Source organism: Sinocyclocheilus rhinocerous, unplaced genomic scaffold (genome assembly GCF_001515625.1).
Source record: "Sinocyclocheilus rhinocerous isolate Xijiao unplaced genomic scaffold, SAMN03320098_v1.1 scaffold677, whole genome shotgun sequence".
Lineage (NCBI taxonomy): Eukaryota > Metazoa > Chordata > Actinopteri > Cypriniformes > Cyprinidae > Sinocyclocheilus > Sinocyclocheilus rhinocerous.
Genome location: NW_015633185.1, coordinates 2,006,400 through 2,032,268, shown reverse-complemented (window position 1 = coordinate 2,032,268; position 25,869 = coordinate 2,006,400). Strand labels below are relative to the sequence as shown.

The 25,869-nt window shown below is 39.4% G+C and overlaps 2 protein-coding genes across 6 annotated transcripts in view; one reads left to right on the top strand and one right to left on the bottom strand.

The window, feature by feature from the left end:
* The window catches only part of LOC107743563 (bone morphogenetic protein receptor type-1A-like), a 29,019-nt gene extending 23,739 nt beyond the window's left edge, over positions 1-5,280 (top strand). For both annotated transcript variants that reach the window (XM_016556843.1, XM_016556842.1), the window contains exons 7-13: positions 352-442; positions 1,570-1,708; positions 1,795-1,987; positions 2,093-2,390; positions 2,481-2,656; positions 3,155-3,285; positions 3,442-5,280. In XM_016556843.1, coding sequence (XP_016412329.1) covers positions 352-442; positions 1,570-1,708; positions 1,795-1,987; positions 2,093-2,390; positions 2,481-2,656; positions 3,155-3,285; positions 3,442-3,567 — 1,154 coding nt within the window. In that variant the 3' untranslated portion in view covers positions 3,568-5,280. The remainder of the gene's footprint in view (positions 1-351; positions 443-1,569; positions 1,709-1,794; positions 1,988-2,092; positions 2,391-2,480; positions 2,657-3,154; positions 3,286-3,441) is intronic.
* Positions 5,281-6,255: 975 nt separating this feature from the next.
* LOC107743562 (multimerin-2-like) overlaps positions 6,256-25,869 on the bottom strand; it is a 32,400-nt gene continuing 12,786 nt past the window's right edge. The window contains exons 1-9 of one of the 4 annotated variants that reach the window (XM_016556839.1): positions 21,679-21,908; positions 19,891-20,105; positions 14,703-14,825; positions 12,772-12,878; positions 12,299-12,382; positions 11,510-11,692; positions 9,392-9,828; positions 7,780-9,304; positions 6,256-6,862 (exon numbers count right to left, since the gene is read on the bottom strand). In XM_016556839.1, the coding sequence (XP_016412325.1) occupies positions 6,459-6,862; positions 7,780-9,304; positions 9,392-9,828; positions 11,510-11,692; positions 12,299-12,382; positions 12,772-12,878; positions 14,703-14,825; positions 19,891-20,105; positions 21,679-21,810 (3,210 nt within the window). In that variant the 5' untranslated portion in view covers positions 21,811-21,908 and the 3' untranslated portion in view covers positions 6,256-6,458. Of the gene's footprint in view, positions 6,863-7,779; positions 9,305-9,391; positions 9,829-11,509; positions 11,693-12,298; positions 12,383-12,771; positions 12,879-14,702; positions 14,826-19,890; positions 20,106-21,463; positions 21,909-23,223; positions 23,669-25,869 lie in introns of those variants that run through there. The other 3 variants (XM_016556840.1, XM_016556838.1, XM_016556841.1) reach the window with 3 other exon arrangements.

Sequence of the window (25,869 nt, the reverse complement as noted above, 5' to 3'; positions counted from 1 at the left end):
AAAAAAAAAAATACTGGTTCTTTTGAACTTTGTTCATCTTAGAATCCTGAAAAAAATATCATGGTTTCCACAAAAATATTAAGCAGTACAGCTGTTTTGATAATTATTAGTATTAACATTGATGATAATAAATGTTTCTTGAGCACCAAATCAATAATGATTTCTGGAGGATCACTTGACACTAATGACTGGAGTAATGGCTGCTCAAAATTCAGCTTTTAAAATTATTCCATGTTATTTTGAAATATATTAAATTTGCGAAAGTAAAAATCTGACCAGGCCTGTTAATTGAGCCCTGGTTAACTTAATGCCGTAATGATGGACATGTGTTTTCTCTTGATCTCTTTATAGAACCACCAGACCCTCATTGGCTGGCCTTCCTCATTTCAGTGACTGTGTGCTTCTGCACCCTCATCTGTGTCACTGTCATCTGTTATTACAGGTGAGATTGTCACCGCACTGAAGCGGCAAAACACTGAAGCTCTTACATATACATATACATATACTTACATATAGCCGTTTGTGACGTGCCCATTTTTTCCACATCAGTGAATTGTAATGTTTGATGTATTTTTGCATAGCACCTTTGAAAACACATGCCCACCCACATCATGGTCTGTTGTCAAAAGAGAAACACTTCTGTTATTGCAAGTAGGGGCAAGACTACCAATACCTTGTCTTGGATACACAACTATGGAAAAGTTTGCCTTTAGAACAAATTAACCTTTTAGTGTCTGTTTACTGAGCTGTCTGCAAGCAGCAACCTTCCAGTCTCTCTCTTAAAACCAACACGGAAGTGACTTAAACTGCAATTCATTGACTGGCGGCTAGAGACTGGCTCCAAAAGGGAGTCAATCCCATAGGGAATACATCAACTTTCACCGTGGACGAAGCGGAGTCCAGCCGGCCGGACACGGCATCAACAGTGTGGTGAGGGGCGTAACATGTCTGTCTCACGCTTGAGGTATTCGGCCAATCACAACGCACTGGCTAGCTGGCCAATCAGAGCACACCTCGCTTTTCCGACTGATGAGCTTTGTAAAAATCGACGCGTTTCAAAAAGGCGGGGCATAGAGGAGAAACAATAATGTACAGTATGTGGAAAATAATGTGTTTTTTTTACTTTAAACCACATGAACACATTTCATTACACCAAATACACAAAATAATGTTCTTTTTAGCAACGTCATATGACCCCTTTAAAGTTCTGCATAAATAATTCCGCTGCTGTCACTACCGTCGAGCTAGGCGGGCATGGTTTCAGCAACCAGTTACCTCAGCTCCACCCACGTCCCGCCTCTTTGCCCATTTTTGATTATCCGGGAGTGACGCGCTGCCAAGATGGCAACGGCCGGCGCCACCCACTTTGGGCTTCAAACATGCTCTTCAGAAACCTACGGGTGACGTCACGGACACTGCGTCCATGTTTTATACTGTCTATGGCTGTCTGTCAAAAAGTGTCTTGTTGTTTGAAAAAATCAGAAAAAAGACTTTGAAAAAGTCAGGAAAGAGCTCTCAGATGTCATGTATAGCTGTAAAAAAAGATTTTGTTTTTGACTGTGTCCTCAGGTATAAGTGGCAGACAGTGAGGCAGCGCTACCACAGAGACCTGGAGCAGGACAAGGCCTTTATCCCAGCCGGAGAATCTCTGAAAGATCTCATCAACCAGTCTCAAACCTCAGGCAGTGGCTCTGGGCTCCCCCTGCTGGTGAGAAATCAGCAATGCAGACTGTAGGATCTTTGTAGGACTGCTTGAGCTCATTTTTTCACTGTGTTCCTATTCACTTTTTACAGGTGCAGCGCACCATTGCGAAGCAGATCCAGACAGTGCGTCTTATTGGAAAAGGCAGGTATGGAGAGGTGTGGCTCGGCCGGTGGAGGGGGGAGAAGGTAGCAGTGAAAGTGTTCTTCACTCGAGAGGAGGCCAGCTGGTTCAGAGAGACGGAGATCTACCAAACCGTGCTCATGAGGCACGAGAACATACTAGGTACACTTCATGTCATTCAAGATGCTCTGGTTCTTGTGGAGTGTTTGTAATTGTATATCAGTTCCATGTTTTCCCATGTAACGCAACTCTTCGATCTGTCCGAAGGCTTCATTGCTGCAGACATAAATGGCACTGGAGCCTCTACGCAGCTGTACCTGATCGCAGACTACCATGAGAACGGCTCTCTGTATGACTATTTGAAGTTCACCACTCTGGACACACAGACCCTTCTCACACTGGCCTACTCTGCAGCCTGTGGCTTGTGTCACCTGCACACGGAGATCTACGGCACGCAGGGAAAACCAGCCATTGCTCACAGAGACCTGAAGAGCAAGAATATCCTCATAAAGAAGAATGGCACCTGTTGCATCGCTGACCTCGGGCTTGCTGTGAAATTCAACAGGTGCTTCATCACATTCATTGTATAAGCTTGTTTTTTTTAAATGGTTTGTTCAGTCATTTTGAGGAAGTAACATTTTTTTGTTTGTCTCAGTGACACAAATGAAGTGGACATCCCACTGAGCACACGTATGGGCACCCGGCGCTATATGGCTCCAGAGGTCCTGGATGAGACTCTGAATAAGAACCACTTTCAGGCCTACATCATGGCGGACATCTATAGCTATGGGCTGGTTATATGGGAAATGGCCAGACGCTGTGTCACTGGAGGTATTCGTAAAACTAATTCACTGGCGAATCTTTCTTTTGTTTTGCTTTATACATCTGTTAAGAGATTTTTCTTACCCAAGCCATCACTTTACAATCAGCATGAAATGGAAATTCACCCTATAAAGGTTCTAAAATACATCTTAATGGTGTACTTCATTTCATACTTTTTTTTTTTTGACCATTCAGACCAATCATTTTGTCTGCATAAGCCCCGCCCCTTTCTTATAATCAACTGCAAGCTTGCATTCAGAACTGCCTCCGTCCAATCAACAACTGATGGATAGAACCAAATCCCGCCCTACATTTTTTTCTTTTTGATAATTTTCCCTCAAATTTCTGTCACAATACAGAAGAAAATATCTGTTACTACTTCCCGTTACATTGCAACTTTTAAGTATTTTGATCTAAAATGATCTCAAATGAAAACTTCCTGTTGTGGATGCTTACAGAATTTAAACTATTAGTAATGAATGAATTCATCCACTGATTGTTTCCAAGGTATCGTTGAGGACTATCAGGTACCATATTATGAGATGGTGCCATCAGATCCGTCTTATGAGGATATGCTGGAGGTTGTGTGTGTCAAAGGACTGCGGCCCACTCTATCCAACAGATGGAACAGTGATGAGGTGAGTCATCCAGCAGATGGCAGTATATTTACAGATTATATTTGCAGATTGTTTACAGATTTAGTTAGTATTTGTAGCTTTGCATAGAAGCTCGAGTTATAAATATGTACAGAAGAGAAATGTATTTCCTGATTTGAAAAGAGTTTGTCTCCCCAGTGTTTGAGGGCCATGTTAAAGCTGATGTCAGAATGCTGGGCCCACAATCCTGCATCACGCCTGACTATCCTACGAGTCAAGAAGACTTTAGCAAAAATGGTGGAATCTCAAGACATTAAAATCTGATCAGCGGAGTGGCTTTTATTTCATCTTTGACATCATTGTCCCCTTCACAGAGGAGGAGGAGAGTCGTGATAACTATGAAATATAGCAAGCTTTCTCTTTCTCTGCTGGATCAGACAGTGGTGCCTTTTGCTGCTTTCTGTGAAAGCTGTATCATTGCAAACTTGGATTAGAGGATTACTGCAACAGACTGAAACAGTAGAGTGGGAAAGATTGACGTAAACCCCACTGCCTTAAAATACACAAGTTATTCTGCAAATGTTTCTTTAGATTCTGGGATCAACTTCCTGCCATATGGTTGAAATGCTGTTGACTTCTCATGGATTCTGTGTAAAGCGTACTGTGATTTAATGTATGATGTGTAATATATTATAGTAATAGATGAACTGACAACAGAGCAAAATAATATGCCATCAATATAACCTCGTTCAGTTAAGAGCTCTTGTAGACTATCTGCCCACCTGATGTGTGGCATTTAAAAATCATAATTTAACTCTACAGTAGTTCTTCTCTCGTCCCCCACAGAAGGTTAGAGGTAAAGAGATGCATGCTGCTTTTTCAGTAGATGCAGTTTGATTTTTCACACGTGTCAAAATGATTGTTGCCTAAACCATATATTGTTTGCGCTTTTAAAGCATGTTATTTTTAACATCCTCAAAATAGAAAACATTCCCAGTGCAGCCTTTGAACGTGTATTTTCATAAAGTGAACCAGCTGTCGATACATCTCATTTTAATTAGGAAAGAAAACTCTTCATACTGACAGGCCTTTACAGTCGAGTGGATCTATGATTTGTCTTTAACTGCAGTCCGTGTGAACACCCCTTCAAAGATGCCAAACTCTGGGATGCTGGGTCGTTTTTTAGAACAGATTACTATGAATGTGACTTTGGAGGATTTGGTGATATTCTGATCATATGTCCTTGCCAATATTATGAATCATGTGTTTGAACTGTGTTTGTGAGGTAGCTGAAGGTGAAGGGTACGACTGCAAGTAACATCTGTTAGTCATCAGTGCTTAAGATTTCAGTAAGGGCTGCCAAAATACGGTCTTGGTAACCGGTACGATCCAAAACACACATTATTGTTGCATAACTTGTTTACAGAACTCCCATGCACATTTAATTCTGTTATTCTTTAGAAAGTGCATTGTTGTATTCTAGAATACTTGTTTATTATTCTCAGTGCCATTGAAAAGACCAATGTAATTTGTAAAGAAGAAAGAAAACGATTCACAATAGTTCTTTACACCAGTATCTGGACCCTTAAAGACAGGAACAGTGAATATACAATGCTTTGATAATATCAGTGCCAGACTAAGGTGCTTTGTCACAATACTTCCAGAACAGTATGCCCTGAAATGCCAAAAGGGCATCTTGATTAAAACAATATGCCAAGGTTACACACATGCTTACGAAAGTATTTAAAATATTCGCAAAATAAATAATCGCTATATTAAAGGAAGCATTATCTCACCTCAGAGTGGGTAACGCCTGCAAAATGCTAAAGAAACACTAGATTTGGTGTATATGAAAATATATTTGTATACATTTGTTGCTCTTACTATACAAGAAATCTGAAAATTGAATCTGTGAAATTGATCATCTATATCAAATGTTTTCTGTGGCTAAAAGGGATTTTCAATCGGACCATTAAATTAGCTTTTGAATGCAGTAAAGAAAGGGGAATCATCTTGTGGCTATTCCAATGTTTCTGAGGAGCATTTACCTGTTGAAGAATCTCATCTTTATCGTTTCAATAATTTTGTCTGCATTTTCCCAAATACTAAATTTTGCATCCATCCCCTATGGCCTCTGTTCTTCATCCAAAAACTGAGAATGCACCTCTTCACTCTAATCTGAGTTATGACATCTGTTGATAGGACATGTGTTTTACCATACTGTATATATGCCTGTAGATATTTCGATGTGCTCTCCCATAGTATCACCCAGCCCATCTCTATGTAATATATTAAACAACCTGTCTAATTTGAAAAAAAAGTATTTTTTTTTTCCAACCCCATTTTGAAAGGGTTATGAGTAGGCCTCATACTCTACAATATTTGTCCATGTAATCTTTTAAAAATATAATTTTAGTATACAACTCTTTTTTTGTTGTTTGTTTTGTTTCTTTGTTTTTTGGTGAGTGTTGTTTCTGTTTGGTATTAACGGGAAAAGTACAATATCTTGAAATGTAAGGAATATCATGTAGTTGTCACATTGAAGCCAAATGTAAGACTTTTGATAGTCCACCAGGTAGGGACACATCATCTAAACCAGTGTTTCCCAACCGGGGTGCCGTGTAAAAAAAATCCTTTTTAAATTGCTAAAATGTTCCCAAAAAAAAGCATCTATTATATAATATCCATTTCTGATGTCGCCAATAATTTTCGGCCCGAATCAGTTTTCTAAAGTGTTTTTGAAAAATCACATACCCTGCCTTTAAATAATGTTTACATATGTATAAAAGCCTACATTAAAATCTGTCATATAAATTGGTCTTTTCATTAGAAATTAGCCTACTGATTGCCACCATTGATGGACATCTTTTTTTAATAATATTAAAAATATCTGTATGACATTATATTCTGCAGTTCTTCCCTGTTGTACCGAATATCTATACTTTTCAAATTATCATATCGAAGTTAGAAATTCAAATATTGTGACAAAATTAATTTTGTAGGGTGCCACAAGTTTGTTTAAAATTTCCAAAGGGTGCCGCGACTAAAAAAAGGTTGGGAAACACTGATCTAAACCATTCTCCTTGAAAACAGTGCTCAGTGTCTCAATAACCTGTCACAGTTACTAACAACATAAGCTGTTATTTTAGTCTCTCAGATCCTGAAAGAGAAATTTAAGTGGTGAGCATTGTAAAAAGAAAAAAAATTGCATGTTCTCAGGTGGTCTGCAGCATTAGTAGTCCCGCAAAGGTGTTATCTTGTGGGTTGTTGCACTCTATAGTTCCCTGCACCAGCTCTAGACGGAGTTCCTCTCCTTGCTCCAGCTGCAGGATGCAGACACGTGTTGCAGGTGCACCCAACTTCCTCGGGCTCTGCCGCAAGGAGGCAGCTACCTCTCCACCTCTCTTTAATTGAGCCAGAGATGGGCCTGGTCCAAAGTCAAGTGTCACCACAAAGAGGTAAGCACCAGAAGTAGGAGCCCGAAATATGCCTGTTTTTGGCGAGTATAACTGTCCATGATTTAGGGTCACGCTTTCAAAAAGTATTGTGCCAGATCCATTAGTCCCTTCGGTAGTGCTGGCCAGGAACATAATTGGACTATCTGGGAGCTGACGAAGCACTGTTTGAAATCAAATGATAATGATAAGATATTAAAATATGAATGCTTAGAGGAAAGAAAAAAGGGATATGATGCAATTACAACTGACTTTTACAGGGCGTGCTTTTGTCATGTAAAAATCAACTAACATTTACTCTAGGTTCAAAGTGAAGAACATTTTACATGCTTAATGTAACATGTTCAATAACATAACATTATCTGCATTATTTCTGTCTAAAAATTTTTATATTTAGTTATTTATGGCAAGGGTCTCAGGCTTTCCTCATTAGGAAAGTTTTTAGCTGTGTAAACAGCTTATTCAGGGATTGAAAATTACACAATGTTAAATTCTTGTTTAAAAATACTAACATACATGGACCCCTGCACACAGGCACGGCGCCAGAATTTTTTCTCTACCGGTGCTAAGGGGGGGCTAGACCAATATGTGGGGGTGCTAAGAAAATAAATGATATTGATGACGTCAGAGTTACTTCATAAAGAAATGGGGCTAAACCGGGGCTATTCAAAATTCTGACGGGGCTATAGCCCCCCCTAGCCCCGGTGTAGCGCCGTCACTGCCTGCACATGACGTGGGGTTGAAGAATTTGTTCCCACAACCTATTAATTTGTGGCCATGTTTTAATTAATTCCCCCATTTTAGTTAAATTATGGCCATGTTGTACTAATTTTCCCCCTCATTTTAATTTAAATCATAGCCACGTTTTAACTAAAACAAAGTTGTGGGAATTAATTCAATAGAATATTAAAATAATTTTGATGTGCCAGTTTTTTAATAGAGAAAGCCCTGTAACTGGCATTTGCAGCGGGAGAAACTGGATGAATTCACAGTGTAATTCAAGAAAAAGATATATATTATTAAGTGTGGTGAATCGTTTTGCAAGGTACTATATGTTTAATTCTCCTTAATATCTCCTTACCTGCGGACTCCAGTGATGCATCCCTCCTGCTGCGGTAATTCACTCGTTCTCCTGTCTGAACAGCTCTGTTATCTGCTCTCTTCTTTTGTTTCCTGTTTTGTTGTTTTGCTTCCTTTCTCTTCATCAATGCTAACAATTTATTCAAATCCACAGACACCTCAGAGCCAGTAAGTCCCTCTGTATTACTGAAAATGCTGTTAAAAACTCCAAGGTGGGTCTCCAGGTCCTTACGCAAAACCTCCACCTCAGACTGCAGTTTCACCTCCACACCACCAGAGGCAGAAGTTTTAGTGCAGTTGCAGCAAGAAGGACAGTGATGCTCCTCAAGCTGTTTAATGTGAGCTCCAAGTTCTTTCACCATTTTCTCTAAAGTCCAGAAGTCATCATCAGAGTACTCTGGCAGTTCCTTGGACAAGTCAAACCTTTCATCCCCACGTCTCCTTTTGGTGCCCACCGAGACCCAGTCTGAAAGCACTGAGGGCTCATCTGCTGCCGCCACCTGAGGGGTAGCAGAGTTCAGCATTGAGGCCAAGCTGCGACTGTGTCCATTGATCTGCTCTTGCATTTCTCTGATGCTTTCCCTCAATTCTGGAATAGAGAAACGTCTTTTGTCCTCATGAGACAACAATATAAACTCCAACACCTCTTCCTCCAGCAAAATCTCCAGTATCTCCGAGTGACGAATGGCGTCCTGAAGCAAGGTGTTGAAAATGCTATGTAGTTGCTGGATCTTCTCGACCTTGACCCTGTCCTGCTCCTGGAGTGTTTCGATGTCCTGCAGGCTGCCCAGCAGAGAGGCCTGGAGCTGGGTCACATTGTGCTGTAACATTCTGCTCTTTTCCTGTTCAAAGGCAAGGGACTTTTGCACATTTAGTAGCCCTAGTTTCAGATCTTCCACGGATGGAATCCAAGCACCATTGTCCTGATTGTCCAACATCTCCTGTGACGCACTCTTACGGGTCAACTTATTTTCATTCGCTATCTTCATCACGTTGGCTACAGTTTGTTCCAGTTGGGTCACAGATGCTCCAAGAGCGATACAGTCACAATCCCCACTTGCCGAACTTATATTCTTGTAGAACTCTGCATAGAGATGGTCAACATCAGTCTCCATCTCCTGCATGGTGCTCTGGAGAACACTGATGTTGCTGCTTAGCTCATTAATGCGGTCAAGAACTGCTACCTTGGCTGCCTCCACCTCTAAACCGGTCTCCATAAACTGAACCTGGCTGTTGCGGCCAGTCTGGACTATTTTCTTGTCCAGATCTCTCCAGCCATTCTGGAGGTCCTTAATGTTTTCAGTCACTTGTTCTTGGCCTTCAATCAAGCCACTAAGTCTCACTGTGTTGTTGATGACTTTGTTGTCCAGACGTGTGATGGCCTCCCAAACAGCTGTGCTCTCATAAGACTGACTCTGTGCAGGATCGGTCTTCTTTTCATGCCAAATCTTCTGAAGTTCCTTGTCCAGCCTCTCTTGCTCCTGCCGCACTTCAGACATTGATGTGTTCAGAGAGTGGAGATTCACCTAGAGCAAGATACACACATTTAGTACAATAGTTCTGCACGAATAAAAGTTACTTGAGGCTGGTAGAGGTTGAGTCAAAATTCTGACCTGTAACATCTTTTGGTTACGCTTAATTTTGACATCCATGTCTGTCTTGAAATTCGTCAGGTTGTAGTGCAGCATGATTTGCTGTGCGTGGAGCCTTGCTTCTACCTCATTGCGGTGGTTGCGAAACTGAGCTTTCACCTCCTCCAGCTTCTGGAAACTCTCCCTCAACTCTGCCTCAACAGCCTCCTGTGGATTGTGCTCCTCACCACCAACCTCTAGAGGCTCAGCGACCCTCCCCTGCCCCTGCTCATGTCGGAGTTGGTCCATGTCCCGCTGCAAACCCTGCACCTCCTGAAAAAGCCGTTCCAGGGTTAGATTGAAATTCTCCAACACAGGCTGCAGCTGAGACATCACAGCCTCTTTCAAGATTGGTAGGAGCCCATGGTGAAGGTAAGGTATTTCAGGGTGAGGAACACCTTCATTTACAGCATGAGGATCTGGAAATAAAAGACACGTGAACTTTGAATTGGCCTTGTTTAGAAAGAATCTTAAAATAGATGTGTTCTCATTGGACATCAGTTTCTATGAAAATTCTAAGCAACTTACAAAGAGGGGAATCCCAGCAACAATAATGTTTTGGAGGATAATAACCACATTGCCAAAAATAGAAATTTGATTCTATTGCCATTCTTGGATAATAATTTTCCCTGTGGTACTGTTTGTCCTCTTTGACTCTGTGCTGCGCATGAGGAAACATCGATATCATGTTGGAAAGAGTTATATCTCTATTTCCAGCTCAGCATGGGCCATTCAACTGACCTTTGAACCTTTTAACTGACCCATCAACAGCCCAAGGCCTTTCACATCCCCTGCATTGTAAGAAATGTGTTTTGTTACATTTTTGTGCACAAGTTTTAGTTACGAGTTACGAGCAAGAAGCGATGTGTACATGTACAAGTTCCCTGCTGGGAACCTGAATATAGAGGCCATGTGCTGTTTTTATTCTTTTTATTCACATGCTGTCAAAACACTGTCTGGAAAAACTTCTGAATTTATGCTCCAGCTGTTTTTTTTTTTCCTGTGTTGTAAAGTTTAATATATATGACTGAGTTGTGTTTTATTAACCTGACAACATTGTTTTTACTCGTTGAACCACATTTCATACAGACACAAAAGCTCTGCCTACCCAGAACAATGGTAACAAGAAGAAAATTCTCTATTCAGACTTCAAATTTTTTTATTTCTTTTGTCTTCTATTTGTAATCCTCTGTGAGAGAATAAACTTTGAAAAGAGGCTGAGTGTTATTTATGTCACAAATGTGCCCTTACATCAATACAGCTCCAGCTGTTCAAAGTTTTCTCAGTGTCGTGTGTGCCTAGATTCAATCTATATCTGAACCTCTGTCATTTCCGTAGACCATTACATCACACTCACAACCATACAATGTATGGAGGGACTTTTTTTCCCAGGGAAAGAGAGGATATCCTGTGCAGGAACTAGTAATGAGAAGAGACAGTGAGGAGTTGTCATAGCAAAGGAATTGAGGTTTTCCCCCAGTCTGCAGCATTATTTACTGTTCTGTTAATCCGGCATCCTTTGGACAGAAGGATGTAAGAGAGACCGGCTCTGGACGAGACAGACAGAATAATATCCCCATAATATCTCTGACAATGCATATTACAACCAAAGGAAGTGTTTTCAGTAGTGTTTGTATGTACAAGAGAGTGGGAAGAGAGACCTGCTGAATGTTTATATATATATATAGAGAGAGAGAGAGTAACCTGGAAGTTTTCATCACCCTGGTTTCCTCAAAAAGCCAATGGCATTTTTTAATTGGCTTTTGGGTTATTGCAGAAAATAAGCTCTGTGACCAACAAAGGTTTATGATTCTTACACGTTTTATCACAGTAATCTTCACAAATAAACATAACTTTAACCAATTCTGAAGCCTAATGCAATTGCCAGAATAAAAAAAAAACTGAAGGCTATAAACCAAGGACACCATTGTCGCAGTACTTCAGCGTCACAATCTTCTGAAAAATGTTCAGTTTATTTAAATCTACAGGTTGGAAAGTTCGAGTTAGATGTTTGAGTTGCAAGAGCGCAAGTATAAACACAAGACTGTAAAAGCGGACTGATGAGTTTACCAATTTGGCGTGTTATAAAATTTAACATACCTCTCCTCTCAAAGTGTTGATTGTCATGTCGGTCACGGACAGAATGAGGGCTGTGCTCATAGTCATCGATGGGCTCTGCTGCAGTTTGATTCTCTACATCAGGTTGTTGAGTTTCATAGAGTGGACCGCCAAACATTTGGTAATCCTTCTGCTCTCTGTTCTCCTGAGTTAGTTTGTTATATCCTAAGAAAATAGAAGAAAAAAAATAGTACCAAATGTTAGGTGACATTTTGGTTGTACTGACTGATGATGCCTTTGCCATCATGCAGCTCTTCTTATTTTGTTACTCACAGCACAAATGTGACCTGTGCACTTTAACCTGTGTGTTTGAATCTCAGGAAGGTCATTAGTAGGAGTGCTTAGTATCAGATTAATCAGCAGCATGGGAATTTCCAAGTTTGCATCCAAAGCCTTTGTTTTTGTCCCAACATCTAGCTCGAAGGATTATTTTTAGAGCTGTGGATTTCTGTTTTTGTTTTGTCCATGCTCGGACTGAAGCATACATGTTAACACCCTGTGTGGGCTTGCCCCTTGCCTTCAGAATGCTCATACACCCTTTTCCGTCCTCCCTTGTGGGGCAATAACATTCCCATAGCCAGCTAATATTTGCACAAACACACTTCCTCAGTTTGTTTCAGCAGTCAGGCCAGTGTCACAGGTATATAGTCATGCATGGCTAGAATGCTGTACTGTATTAACCATGTTTTTATTAGAGATTATTCAATTACAGATTGTAAAAATGTAGATCATTAACTAATTTAAAGATGAAAGAGTTTTTACACCACATACGTCTGTCTGTTGCTTCATGTCTCCCCGGATGTGCTGTGCCTGCCATGGTGGGGTCTTCAGATTCAGAGATGTGGCCGTCTGTGACTGACATAGAGCACAGCGAAAACAGAGAGAAAGTAATGTTGACCGGTTTAGCCGTTCTTATGTTTTCAAGAACATATGGCACCTCACCATTTAAAAGCACCTTTTACACAATCTGGTCCAATTTACAGTAGATGAAAGAGGGGGATGTTTATATACTTTTGTCCAAGCAGTGTATTCAAATCTCTAATGTTGTTACATGTATACAAGAGAGGAGTAACACCATGTCAAAACTTTTGGAAATGGCATTACCAGTGTAGAATCAAACTTTTACCACAGTTATCAAAGTTTATCACTGACTAATGAAGCAAGTCAGGCATAATATTGCAAGCACTTCTTGTTCTTGGTTCCAGCATCACCTTAAGCACTGTTGTGTCAAAGCTCATCAGTACCTGTCTCCTCACAGTTTTCCCCAGCATGCCCAGGGCAGCATCGCCACAGTAGTGCAGTGTAGATTTTCTCCTTCTGCCTGTACACTGGCCGAGTGGACAGCTTGTACCTGCATACAAATTAAGGGATTTGAATTTTGCAGATTAAGTTAGAGAAGTAATACATGTTTTTATGTTAAAATAACTCTTCTATTCTAACTTAATATGCAGAGGCAACAAGTTAGTCACTTGCATGTTGGGTATCCCGACCAATCAGTGGCTCAACCAGTAACATGAGTTTGGGAGCAGGATTTGTTCAATCAATAGAATGTAACAGTGTCTGTCCACTTTTTCAGCAGCCTTGGTTCCACAAGTATTTTCCCCAACATTTTCCACAACATTACAAGCTTTCATTTGAAGCAAAAAAAAAACGTTTGAAAAGTGGACAAAAATACAGAGTACTTGACAGCTTTAATGAGAGAACTACAATCCTATGAAGCATAGAATCAGAATCAAGAGCTTCATTGCCAAGTATGCTTACACACACAAGGAATCTGTCTTGGTGACAGAAGCTTTCAGTGCACAGACAAGATGACAGTGGCAAAACACAGATAACAAAATAAAATAAGTGAGTAAAAAGAAATATATATATATATATATATACAAAATATGAATGTACAGATATGCTATATACAAATTATGCAAGTGAATATGAATAAGAGGTATGATATGTTAAAGGTGTCATATGATGCGATTTCAAGTTTTCCTTTCTCTTTGGAGTGTTACAAGCTCTTGGTGCATAAAGAAGATCTGTAAAGTTGCAAAGACTAAAGTCTCAAACCCAAAGAGATATTCTTTATAAAAGTTAAGAGTCAGCCACGCCTACCTAAAACGGCTCGTTCTAACACGCCCCCACATACCTACGTCACTATCTGGGAAGATTTTCATAACACCGCCCAAATGTTCACGCAAAGAAAGAAGGCGTAACTTTATTGTTGCTGCCACCGCCACCGCCGCCGCCATGCCGTGGACTCCAAAGAGAAAGGAAAAATTGAAATCGCATCATATGCCCCCTTTAAGTTGTATTTACAACACTGTTCCAGAACAGTTATGAATAAAGAATGTGCGTCATTGTGTTTTTGATTTTTTCTGTTTTTATTCAATTTATGAAGGTGATGTAAACGGAATCATTATATGTTCTTTGGTAATTATCCAATAATATAATATTTTGTATATGTAACATATAGTTTTATTTTACATTACAAAAAATGTATGATTTTATTAATTTCAACAAATATACCATCAACACAGATGCTGCATATCTAGTCTTTGAATGTGTCCATTGCATCCGACACGTTTTCTCACTGACACGCCCCCAACTCGGAAGCTCATGTTCTTTTTAGCAACATCATATGACCCCTTTAAATAAATATAAATGTAGATAGTGGTGGGTATTGCACATGCTTTTATTGGACAGTGGGGGCAATTAACTGTTCATGAGGTAGATGGCCAGAGGAAAGAAACTTTTCTTTTCTGGCTGTTTTGGTGCTCAATGCTCTATGGCGCCGACCAGATGACAACAGTTCAAATGTTGCCATAAGTGAAATAAAAATGTATAAATATAAAACTATTGATTTAAAGATGTTCATTTGGCGCAATTTATTTCGCACAATTCTCTGATTGGTGGTGATTTCTTGGCAGAATCATGGGTAATCGATGGTATCGACAAAAGCAGATTAACAACCTCATAGTTCATAGGGGTCTGTTTTTGAAAGTTAATAAGTTATCTTACAAAATAAATCTCTCTGTTATGAAAATGAAAGGAATTTTTACTTCAACGTCCCACCTGTTGCACTATAGCAGGTGAGAGAAGTGTTTGAAAACAGTCATTCTGTTTGGTGCCTCTAGTGGCACAGAATCTACATTTCACCGTTAAGATATGATGTATTGCTTACATGACTAGCTGGCAGTCTGGAGTGCCGTTAGGACAGGGACTCTGGGACTTGATGGTGTACTTCTCAGTTCCACAGGATACTGCCACAGTAACAGCATGCTTGTGAACAAACGCACACCAATTCCTGGAAGGGAGAGTGAACGTCAGCCACACAACTTAGTACGTATACTCTGTAGTTAGGAAACACAGGAAGTATTCAGTTTGGTCAAGGCCAGAAGTTCATTGTACTAATACACTTAGCAATAATACAGTTATTTTTGTGTGCTTGTGTTTAGCTGAACATTTTCTCCTAGTTCTCAGGGTCAAGCCTAAAGATATTTCATTGTCTACAGGCAAATATCAACCTACAAATGATACATTAAGCCCTTTAATGTGTTTCTTGGAATGCATCCATGGTCATCTCTAATTAGTTTGATGAATCAATGGCCGGATGTTTTCTTCAAAGTTCTTGGATTAAACGCCATTTACAGCAACATTAAGAGTAAACATGCTGGGATTCCTGCACTGCTATACATCAAGAAAGCTTTTCACAACTTAAATAGTTTACCCAGGGTTATTTTTGAGAGTTTCCCTCTGCATATAAAAGTTCTGTGACTATACAAAGCACATGAAGATTTAATAAGGCAAGCCTTATTGACGTTACTTCGTCACACACTGTAAACATTTGTAGTTAACCTCTTATCAGGGTCATTACAAGCTTGAAATGTTGAAACAGTTCCAATCATATGTGTATGCAGAATTTTCAGATCCATTTGAGCTTTGAATGTGTTGAAATATTTGAACTTTTGCAGTTAGACCCTATGTAACCCTCAGACCGGATGTAATGTATCTAATCAAAGCTATAAGATTAGTGAAGAACAAAGTAAGAATTACCCATATATTTTAACTAAAACATTATTTAAAAAATATATATTTCTTTAAAATGGGTGGTTATGAATAATTGCATCCAAATAATACCCATTGATAAATTAATATTTATGTTGATTAACCCTTGAAAACCTATACTTTTCTTTCAAAGGTACTGGGATCCATTCAGAACGAGTCTGAGCTATCGGTTTTATTAACTGGGTTTTAAAAAGGTTAACTGAAATGTGAAAAACCTAACTTTGTATTTTTTAGTTACCGGAAATAAAAAATGCTTTGTTTGTAATTACATTGCAAACATTTGCATTTGTATCAACCCATATCCACCTTGTTTTGGCACACAGTTGCTTCCTTTCAAACCAGGAACCAAAGAATAGGTGTCTAGGTGCCAACAACCATGACGCATTGATAATAGTGCTGAGAGCATGGCATCCCTGATCTGATCTTGACTTACAATGCTGTAAAAAAACAGAGCCCCCCTCTGACCTGGGTAAGCCCAAAAACCCTGTTCCTGCGCCAACCTGTTGCATACAAATTAGGAGCTCCATTAGAAGATAAACAAAATGGAAGGGTCATTGCTTCACACAAAGGTCAAAGGAGGTCTGTACCACACAAGTTTAGAGAGGTTGGTTACATACACTGATTGAGGGTGGCTGACCAGAAAGACAAAACACACTGAGATTTCATTGAGTCCAGCTGTGAGGTCCTTTTCCTTAGGTCACAGCAGAGCTGATGATGATGAGCTGCAGTTATTTTACATCATTCGAGCTGATCTTTGACACAAGTCTTTATAACTGATTGTGAGTAAACTGGTAACCTCAGAGGTTTGTTGAAGTTAAAGGCTGGACAGACAAGGCTATGTGTGTAATTGGTTGTTTTAACTTGCTCAATCCTCTTGATGTATGATTTATAGTCCACAAGCAAGACAGGTCAAAACCTCCCTGCCCAATCCCCTCCATTTCCGAGTTGTGAATTGTTTTGGGTGTGATTGTTCAGTCTTTGGTCAATGGTTAATGTGTTCGGTATGAGCTTGAGAATGAGAAACTCTGTATTTGTCTCTCCATTAATCAAACATGAATGTAGGGCAGATCAGGTCAACAGGACCGGTACTTTTCGAAAAAATTATGATGACTAAATGACTGGGAATACGCCACGTTGAGTTTTTGATTTGTGTACCGTATCTAAACCCACAGGCCATGACACATCCAACATAGCTAAGTGAATCAGTCAAGCAAAGTTGCACTTCAGTTATAAGCCAAAACACAACACAAACATACTTCTTCCAACACTACTGGTCCTTGTAATAGTAACATGAAGAGAAGCAAGTAACAGCACTATTTATGGACGATTAATAATACCTAATGCATTTTAGATCATTAGTCTATGAAACTTCCAGCCTGACTTATCCTAGAGAGCTTTACGCAAGGTCTGAGCTGACCATACATGCCACAGTTAGTCTTACATAAAGAGCTTTAGTGCTGGTCTCCAAATAGAATAAACTGTGTGACAAAAAACAACTCACATTTTCAGTATACAAAGTGTCACAGTAAGGCAAAACATCCAAGTTGCACCAGTTCTTGTGCAACACAGTAAGTTTTCTGGAAATGCACACCAACTGAAAATGTCAAACAGAGGGGAATCGTATTGCAGATGTAAAGGCGTTTGTCTCTGTGGTTAGAGTTAAAACAAGGAGTATTTCAAGCATCACTTGGTCATTCCTCTGACATTATATTTGTCTTGATAACTAAGCTGACTGTAATGTGCTCATTGATTAATAGGATCTGAAGGTAAAGGGATTAAAGATCTCAAGACAAGTTACTTAAAGCACGTGAATCATTATAGTTTACAAGCCTGTGATTTTGCTTTATTCTGGGGCAGACTGGGATTAACGGATTAAAGGATGGTGCACAACAGACTTCCTTCTCGCTGCCTTCATCTCTGGTTTATGTTATCTTCTGTAACCCTAAGAAGAGGTTAAATTGTGCTGGAACTATCTGGAACCAAATTCTGGCACCCTTGAAACAAAAAGAAAAACAAAATAGGCAGTTTGACTTTGGATCCTCTAGACAGGCTTCTCATTGCCTCTCACTGTTTTACAGCAGCTGCAATAGATAAAGCATCCATGTCATTCTACTGATTCTAGTCCAAGAAATAAAGCTCATTATAAGCAAGTGAAGTGGTAAGTTTATATTGATTTGAGCACAAAAGGAAACAAGGCTTTTTGACGGACAGTCCTCTGTTGAGATTGGTTAAGACCCAAGAAATAAATTGTATGCAAAACTTTTTTAGGGCCAGATCGTAAGCTAGAGCTGCTTCCTGAGATGGACCCAGGATGAAAGCAGATGAACTAAAACCACATCAGAGAAAGAAGAGTGTGTGAGAGGATTTGGAAACCGAACACACGGGCATGGAGGTCAGATTCAGATAAATTCAGGGGATTTCAATGTCAAAAGACGTGTGTCTTGATTATTTGACTTTGGCAAAACAAGGTTTTGTTTCTCGAGAGCATGTAATTTGTTTTGACATTTGATTTTTTGTGATATTCCTGCAGCTGTTTTTTGTTCAGGAAGCTTGAGAAACTTTGTGAAGCGAAATTTCTATTTAAATTATTTCCAACCATTTTCATTTAACTTTCCACAAAAGTACAAAACATTCCCTCTGTTACCATGATCAGTGATATTTTCCTCCTTGTCCATAAGTACTCTAGCTTCCTCCAATTTTGTGCACCTGGGCATCAAACTCTCTTTGTCGCTCTGTCTTTCTTTCGAACTATTCAGAGCTGTCCATGCGTGCCAAGACATCACATCTCTAAAAAAAAAAAAAAAAGATTCTTTTCTTTCATCCACAAGCCGAGACCTCACTTAAAGTCCACCTGTTATTTAACAAACCTTTTATGTGTCCCTAATCTAGGTTTTAATGATAAAAGATAAAACATCAAAATATAAAAGATAAGTTGCCATAACAAAATAAATGGAAGCATTGCAATTGCAAATGCAGTTTATTATTACTAGTCATCTGTAAATACCTGTTTTTATGTATAATAATGTTTAATGTTAACTCATACTAAAAAATATTAATTTAATTAAAAACTGCACCTACAAAAATTTCTTTTCATTTAATTCCTTATTTAAAAAAAATAAAATTCTGTAATTAATAAATTACTGTACAATATTTGCTATCTCAAATAAAATTAAATCCCAATTCAGTACCCGCATGAATTGGAGTTTGAGAGGCAATTCTCAGTTCAATTCTGAATGGGGTCATAATGGGATTTTAATCAGACCCAAACCAGATGTTCTTCCTTTAATCAGTGACAACATATTAAATACAAGGACTGTAGGGGAGGGTGTTATCAGAGACTCGTGCCTGCTGCTGAACAATTTGGGCTGTAATGTATGTATGTGGGTTGACGTGAAGAGTGACCCAGCTCTTGAACAAAGATTAAACTGAGTCTGATCTCAAAGTGCAGGAAACATTCCGCTCATATGTGCTCCAGGTAATTAGGCTGAATTATATGGATTAGCCAGAGTTAAGAGAAAACATATGGGCACTCTTGACACTTTGAGGAGATGTAGGGTCATAGGGTACCGAATTTTCTTAGTAACAGGTACTTCCCAATGTTTGCTGAAACGCTTTTCCTGTGTTTAGTTTCCACATCAGTCAAATGCTTTTCCTGTGTTTAGTTTCCACATCAGTCAAATGCTTTTCCTGTGTTTAGTTTCCACATCAGTCAAATGCTTTTCCTGTGTTTAGTTTCCACATCAGTCAAATGCTTTTCCTGTGTTTAGTTTCCACATCAGTCAAATGCTGATTGTAACAGAGATGGAGTAGATAAGAACCTTGAGGAAGTGATAGAGAGGAACCCAACTTTACTTTGTTTTTACAGCAATTGCTTCACAAGCTGATCTGCTTCAGCCTCATGTGGCATATTTTTTGAAAGAGATTAATTCTTTTATTCAGCTAGGATGTATTAAACTGATCAAAAGTGGCAGTAAAGACGTTGTTTCAAAAATTTGCTTTGATAAGAAGATAAGAAACCTGAGGAAATGATGGAGAAGAACCCGACTTCACCCAAACTCACAAGCTGCTGCTCTGCTTCCACCTGGGTGGCTCTCCAGGATAAATAATGAGCTCTAAAACCACACAAACCATGCGCGTTTTTTATGACATGCATGTAATGAGCCAGTTTAATAGAAAAATTACCTGGGACAACCTCATTTTCAGCTAAAACCCTCAAGAAATTACTTTATATTTTTGTACAATACATGATTATGTGTTTGAATCAAATGAAGCAAGATGAATGAATGAGGAACAGCAACACTTACCCAGTGCGAGGTAAAGAGCCCTTGGTCTCAGTTGCACCTGATGGATCTGATGGGTCCCCTGTTCCCTTGGGCATGTCTGGAGAAAGATGTCCAGGAGTGGGATCATGGTGTCCATGACCAAGTGGATGGTGGACAGATGCATAGACATCAGGGCTCTGCCTGTTTAGTCCTTGACCATGATGAGGTGCTCCAAACCCAACCAGTGGAACTCTATGGTCCCATCCACGACCATTCTCACGCTTGAGGTATTCGGCTAATCACAACGCACTGGATAGCTGGCTAATCAGAGCACACCTCGCTTTTCAGACCGATTAGTTTTGTAAAAATCGACGCGTTTCAAAAAGGCGGGGCATAGAGGAGAAACAATAATGTACAGTATGTGGAAAATAATGTGTTTTTTTAACTTTAAACCGCATAAACACATTTCATTACACCAAATACACAAAATAATGTTCTTTTTAGCAGCATCATATGACCCCTTTAAATCCCAATTCAGTACCCGCATGAATTGGAGTTTGAGAGGCAATTCTCAGTTCAATTCTGAATGGGGTCATAATGGGATTTTAATCAGACCCAAACCAGATGTTCTTCCTTTAATCACAGTGACAACATATTAAATACAAGGACTGTAGGGGAGGGTGTTATCAGAGACTCGTGCCTGCTGCTGAACAATTTGGGCTGTAATGTATGTATGTGGGTTGACGTGAAGAGTGACCCAGCTCTTGAACAAAGATTAAACTGAGTCTGATCTCAAAGTGCAGGAAACATTCCGCTCATATGTGCTCCAGGTAATTAGGCTGAATTATATGGATTAGCCAGAGTTAAGAGAAAACATATGGGCACTTTGAGGAGATGTAGGGTCATAGGGTACCGAATTTTCTTAGTAACAGGTACTTCCCAATGTTTGCTGAAACGCTTTTCCTGTGTTTAGTTTCCACATCAGTCAAATGCTTTTCCTGTGTTTAGTTTCCACATCAGTCAAATGCTTTTCCTGTGTTTAGTTTCCACATCAGTCAAATGCTTTTCCTGTGTTTAGTTTCCACATCAGTCAAATGCTGATTGTAACAGAGATGGAGTAGATAAGAACCTTGAGGAAGTGATAGAGAGGAACCCAACTTTACTTTGTTTTTACAGCAATTGCTTCACAAGCTGATCTGCTTCAGCCTCATGTGGCATATTTTTTGAAAGAGATTAATTCTTTTATTCAGCTAGGATGTATTAAACTGATCAAAAGTGGCAGTAAAGACGTTGTTTCAAAAATTTGCTTTGATAAGAAGATAAGAAACCTGAGGAAATGATGGAGAAGAACCCGACTTCACCCAAACTCACAAGCTGCTGCTCTGCTTCCACCTGGGTGGCTCTCCAGGATAAATAATGAGCTCTAAAACCACATAAACCATGCGCGTTTTTTATGACATGCATGTAATGAGCCAGTTTAATAGAAAAATTACCTGGGACAACCTCATTTTCAGCTAAAACCCTCAAGAAATTACTTTATATTTTTGTACAATACATGATTATGTGTTTGAATCAAATGAAGCAAGATGAATGAATGAGGAACAGCAACACTTACCCAGTGCGAGGTAAAGAGCCCTTGGTCTCAGTTGCACCTGATGGATCTGATGGGTCCCCTGTTCCCTTGGGCATGTCTGGAGAAAGATGTCCAGGAGTGGGATCATGGTGTCCATGACCAAGTGGATGGTGGACAGATGCATAGACATCAGGGCTCTGCCTGTTTAGTCCTTGACCATGATGAGGTGCTCCAAACCCAACCAGTGGAACTCTATGGTCCCATCCACGACCATCAGACATGTCCTTCAGCTCGTCCTCCTCTTCTACCTCTGGGTCTCTGGCTCTGACCTCACATCGTGCTGCGAGAAGCAGCCCCTGCAGTAGCATGACCAACCTCAGCACCACCATATCTGTGTGCTCCTCAAAATGCACAGGAACTGCTACAAACACAAGAGAGAACAAGATGTTGTAAAGCCGTTGCTCTCTGGTGCTTTATGGAAACTCCCCGCCCCCCATCTCGAAAATTATCCTCTCCCTCCCTCCTGTCAGTCCACTCCCCTCCATTCCCTGTGTCCCCCACCTCTATCTATTCCCCTCCCTTTTCTTAATAGTTTCAAAGACCTCCAACAATCCTCGGAAATGAACACCCCCCACCCATGTCCAGCTTACTCCCTGTGGAAAGGTTGCGGAGCCTGGAACAATGAGGCCCGTCGGCTCTCAAGCTTTACATGCTCAGAGGTGCTGGACACACACACTTGACTGTATGAGTGAGGAAGCAGTCCATTTCTCTTGGCTGGTCACCAGAAATGTTACGCTCTTATCACCTCTTGCTGCTCTAGACTACACTCGACACTAAGTAGCTCAGGAAAGGGATGTTAAAGCTGAATGTAAGTGTATTACAAGAAGATAAAAGGACAATGTTTTTTAAACATAAAACTATTTAAAAAGTACTCAGTTTAAGAGGAAACTCCACTATATCATCCCTGTACTTCTTTTTTCTCTTCCCCATATATTCAGTAGCAAATAGCTTGAAGGGATAATTCAGCATAAATATGAAAACTCTGTCAATTGTTCAAAAAAATCTATTTTAAATGAATGTTATTATTTTGAACTTTTTAATAATCAAAGAATCCTGAAAAAATTTATCAATTTCCACAAAAAGATTAAGCAGCACAACTGTTTTCAATAATAATATTATTTGATAATAATAAGAAATGTTTCTTGAGCACCAAATCTGCATATTAGAATTATTTCTGAAGGATTATGTGGTAATGAAGACAAATTCAGCTTTGCTATCACAGGAATAAGTTTTAAAATATATTAAAATAGGTAAGTTATTTTAAGTTTAATAATATTTCACAATACTACTGTTTTTTACTCAATTTTTGATCAAATAATTGCAGCCTTGGTGAGCATAAGGGACTTCATTTAAAAGCATAAAAAGATCTTAGCGACCCCAAACAAATCCACCACTCAAAGTTATGATATTTTTCCAAAAGTTTCAAAAATTTGCTTTGATAAGAAGATAAGAAACCTGAGGAAATGATGGAGAAGAACCCGACTTCACCCAAACTCACAAGCTGCTGCTCTGCTTCCACCTGGGTGGCTCTCCAGGATAAATAATGAGCTCTAAAACCACATAAACCATGCGCGTTTTTTATGACATGCATGTAATGAGCCAGTTTAATAGAAAAATTACCTGGGACAACCTCATTTTCAGCTAAAACCCTCAAGAAATTACTTTATATTTTTGTACAATACATGATTATGTGTTTGAATCAAATGAAGCAAGATGAATGAATGAGGAACAGCAACACTTACCCAGTGCGAGGTAAAGAGCCCTTGGTCTCAGTTGCACCTGATGGATCTGATGGGTCCCCTGTTCCCTTGGGCATGTCTGGAGAAAGATGTCCAGGAGTGGGATCATGGTGTCCATGAACAAGTGGATGGTGGACAGATGCATAGACATCAGGGCTCTGCCTGTTTAGTCCTTGACCATGATGAGGTGCTCCAAACCCAACCAGTGGAACTCTGTGGTCCCATCCACCTCCTTCTGACATGTCCTTCAGTTCATCCTCCTCTTCTAGCTCCGGGTCTCTGGCTCTGACCTCACATCGTGCTGCGAGAAGCAGCCCCTGCAGTAGCATGACCAACCTCAGCACCACCATATCTGTGTGCTCCTCAAAATGCACAGGAACTGCTACAAACACAAGAGAGAACAAGATGTTGTAAAGCCGTTGCTCTCTGGTGCTTTATGGAAACTCCCCGCCCCCCATCTCGAAAATTATCCTCTCCCTCCCTCCTGTCAGTCCACTCCCCTCCATTCCCTGTGTCCCCCACCTCTATCTATTCCCCTCCCTTTTCTTAATAGTTTCAAAGACCTCCAACAATCCTCGGAAATGAACACCCCCCACCCATGTCCAGCTTACTCCCTGTGGAAAGGTTGCGGAGCCTGGAACAATGAGGCCCGTCGGCTCTCAAGCTTTACATGCTCAGAGGTGCTGGACACACACACTTGACTGTATGAGTGAGGAAGCAGTCCATTTCTCTTGGCTGGTCACCAGAAATGTTATGCTCTTATCACCTCTTGCTGCTCTAGACTACACTCGACACTAAGTAGCTCAGGAAAGGGATGTTAAAGCTGAATGTAAGTGTATTACAAGAAGATAAAAGGACAATGTTTTTTAAACATAAAACTATTTAAAAAGTACTCAGTTTAAGAGGAAACTCCACTATATCATCCCTGTACTTCTTTTTTCTCTTCCCCATATATTCAGTAGCAAATAGCTTGAAGGGATAATTCAGCATAAATATGAAAACTCTGTCAATTGTTCAAAAAAATCTATTTTAAATGAATGTTATTATTTTGAACTTTTTAATAATCAAAGAATCCTGAAAAAATTTATCAATTTCCACAAAAAGATTAAGCAGCACAACTGTTTTCAATAATAATATTATTTGATAATAATAAGAAATGTTTCTTGAGCACCAAATCTGCATATTAGAATTATTTCTGAAGGATTATGTGGTAATGAAGACAAATTCAGCTTTGCTATCACAGGAATAAGTTTTAAAATATATTAAAATAGGTAAGTTATTTTAAGTTTAATAATATTTCACAATACTACTGTTTTTTACTCAATTTTTGATCAAATAATTGCAGCCTTGGTGAGCATAAGGGACTTCATTTAAAAGCATAAAAAGATCTTAGCGACCCCAAACAAATCCACCACTCAAAGTTATGATATTTTTCCAAAACATATAATACAGTATGTACAGTATTTAAGTCTACATACACCATTTATGATACTCTCATGATGATTTTGCATAATTTTTGAAGCTCGAAAGCCCCAAGCCCATTCTTCGTAACTGCAGAGAAACAATGGCTAAATTCTTTAAAGAAAGTCATATAGGTTTGGAACAGTGTTTTTGGGTGAAATATCCCTTTAAGAGATATGAATAACTGGGAGGCCCTTTGCTGGCAGCAGTATGTGAGGAAACATATGACGTTTATTGTTTAGTCAAAGGATGAGTCAGTGTTTTAGTTGAAACAGTATAGTTTCTCTGCTTTACCATACTTACAGAAACAGATGTTTTAGTGGTTTTGTACAAACAATGATCAAATATTGTGTCTAGTGCTCATTGTGAAGAAAGACTTATATACCACAGAGTTTTTCTTTAGTAAACTGTGAATCTCTAGCAACCTGTTAGCAAAAAAAAAACCTTGCAATCATTCAATCATTTTGAGCAGTCGGAGGGGAGTACAGCCATTTTTTTGTGTTAATTTACTGTTCAAATATGAGCTCATACATAGAGATTGTATTGCTGAAAATGACATCCAATGATCAAGCCTCATGCAGGACACTTACTTAAAGTCACCAGTAGATGTCAGTGCTGTAAAACAAAAGGGAAAGCAGGTACAGCATGCTGATTTACTGAAGTACTGATGATATAGCGTTGCTGATGGGAATGCATTGCTGATGAGCGAACTGCCATTCAGGCACCTTAATATCACACCTGATAATCAAGAACAAATTCAAGTTAACTGTAGAGCTAACCAAGTGAATATTTAATGACTATGATATTATGTAGTATTGTATAGCCTTTCAAAATCATCTAAGAAATAATTGTTAATATAAATATATAAATACCAAAATCATTCTGTGGATTTGTGACTTTCCTGTTGCTGTTCAAATAGCTTAAAGGGTTAGTTCACCCAAAAATGAAAATTAGCCTGTTTCACCCACCCTCAAAGCATCCTAGGTGTATATGACTTTCTTCTTTCAGACAAATCCAGTCAGAGTTGTATTAAAAATTGTCCTCCCTGTTGAAAAAACCAGCATATGCTGGTTAGGTATGTTTTGACGCTGGGATGCTGGTTTAAGATGGTCCTTTGCTGGTTTATGCTGGTCCTTTGCTGGTTTAAACTGGTCCTTTGCTGGTTTAAGCTGGTCCTTTGCTGGTTTA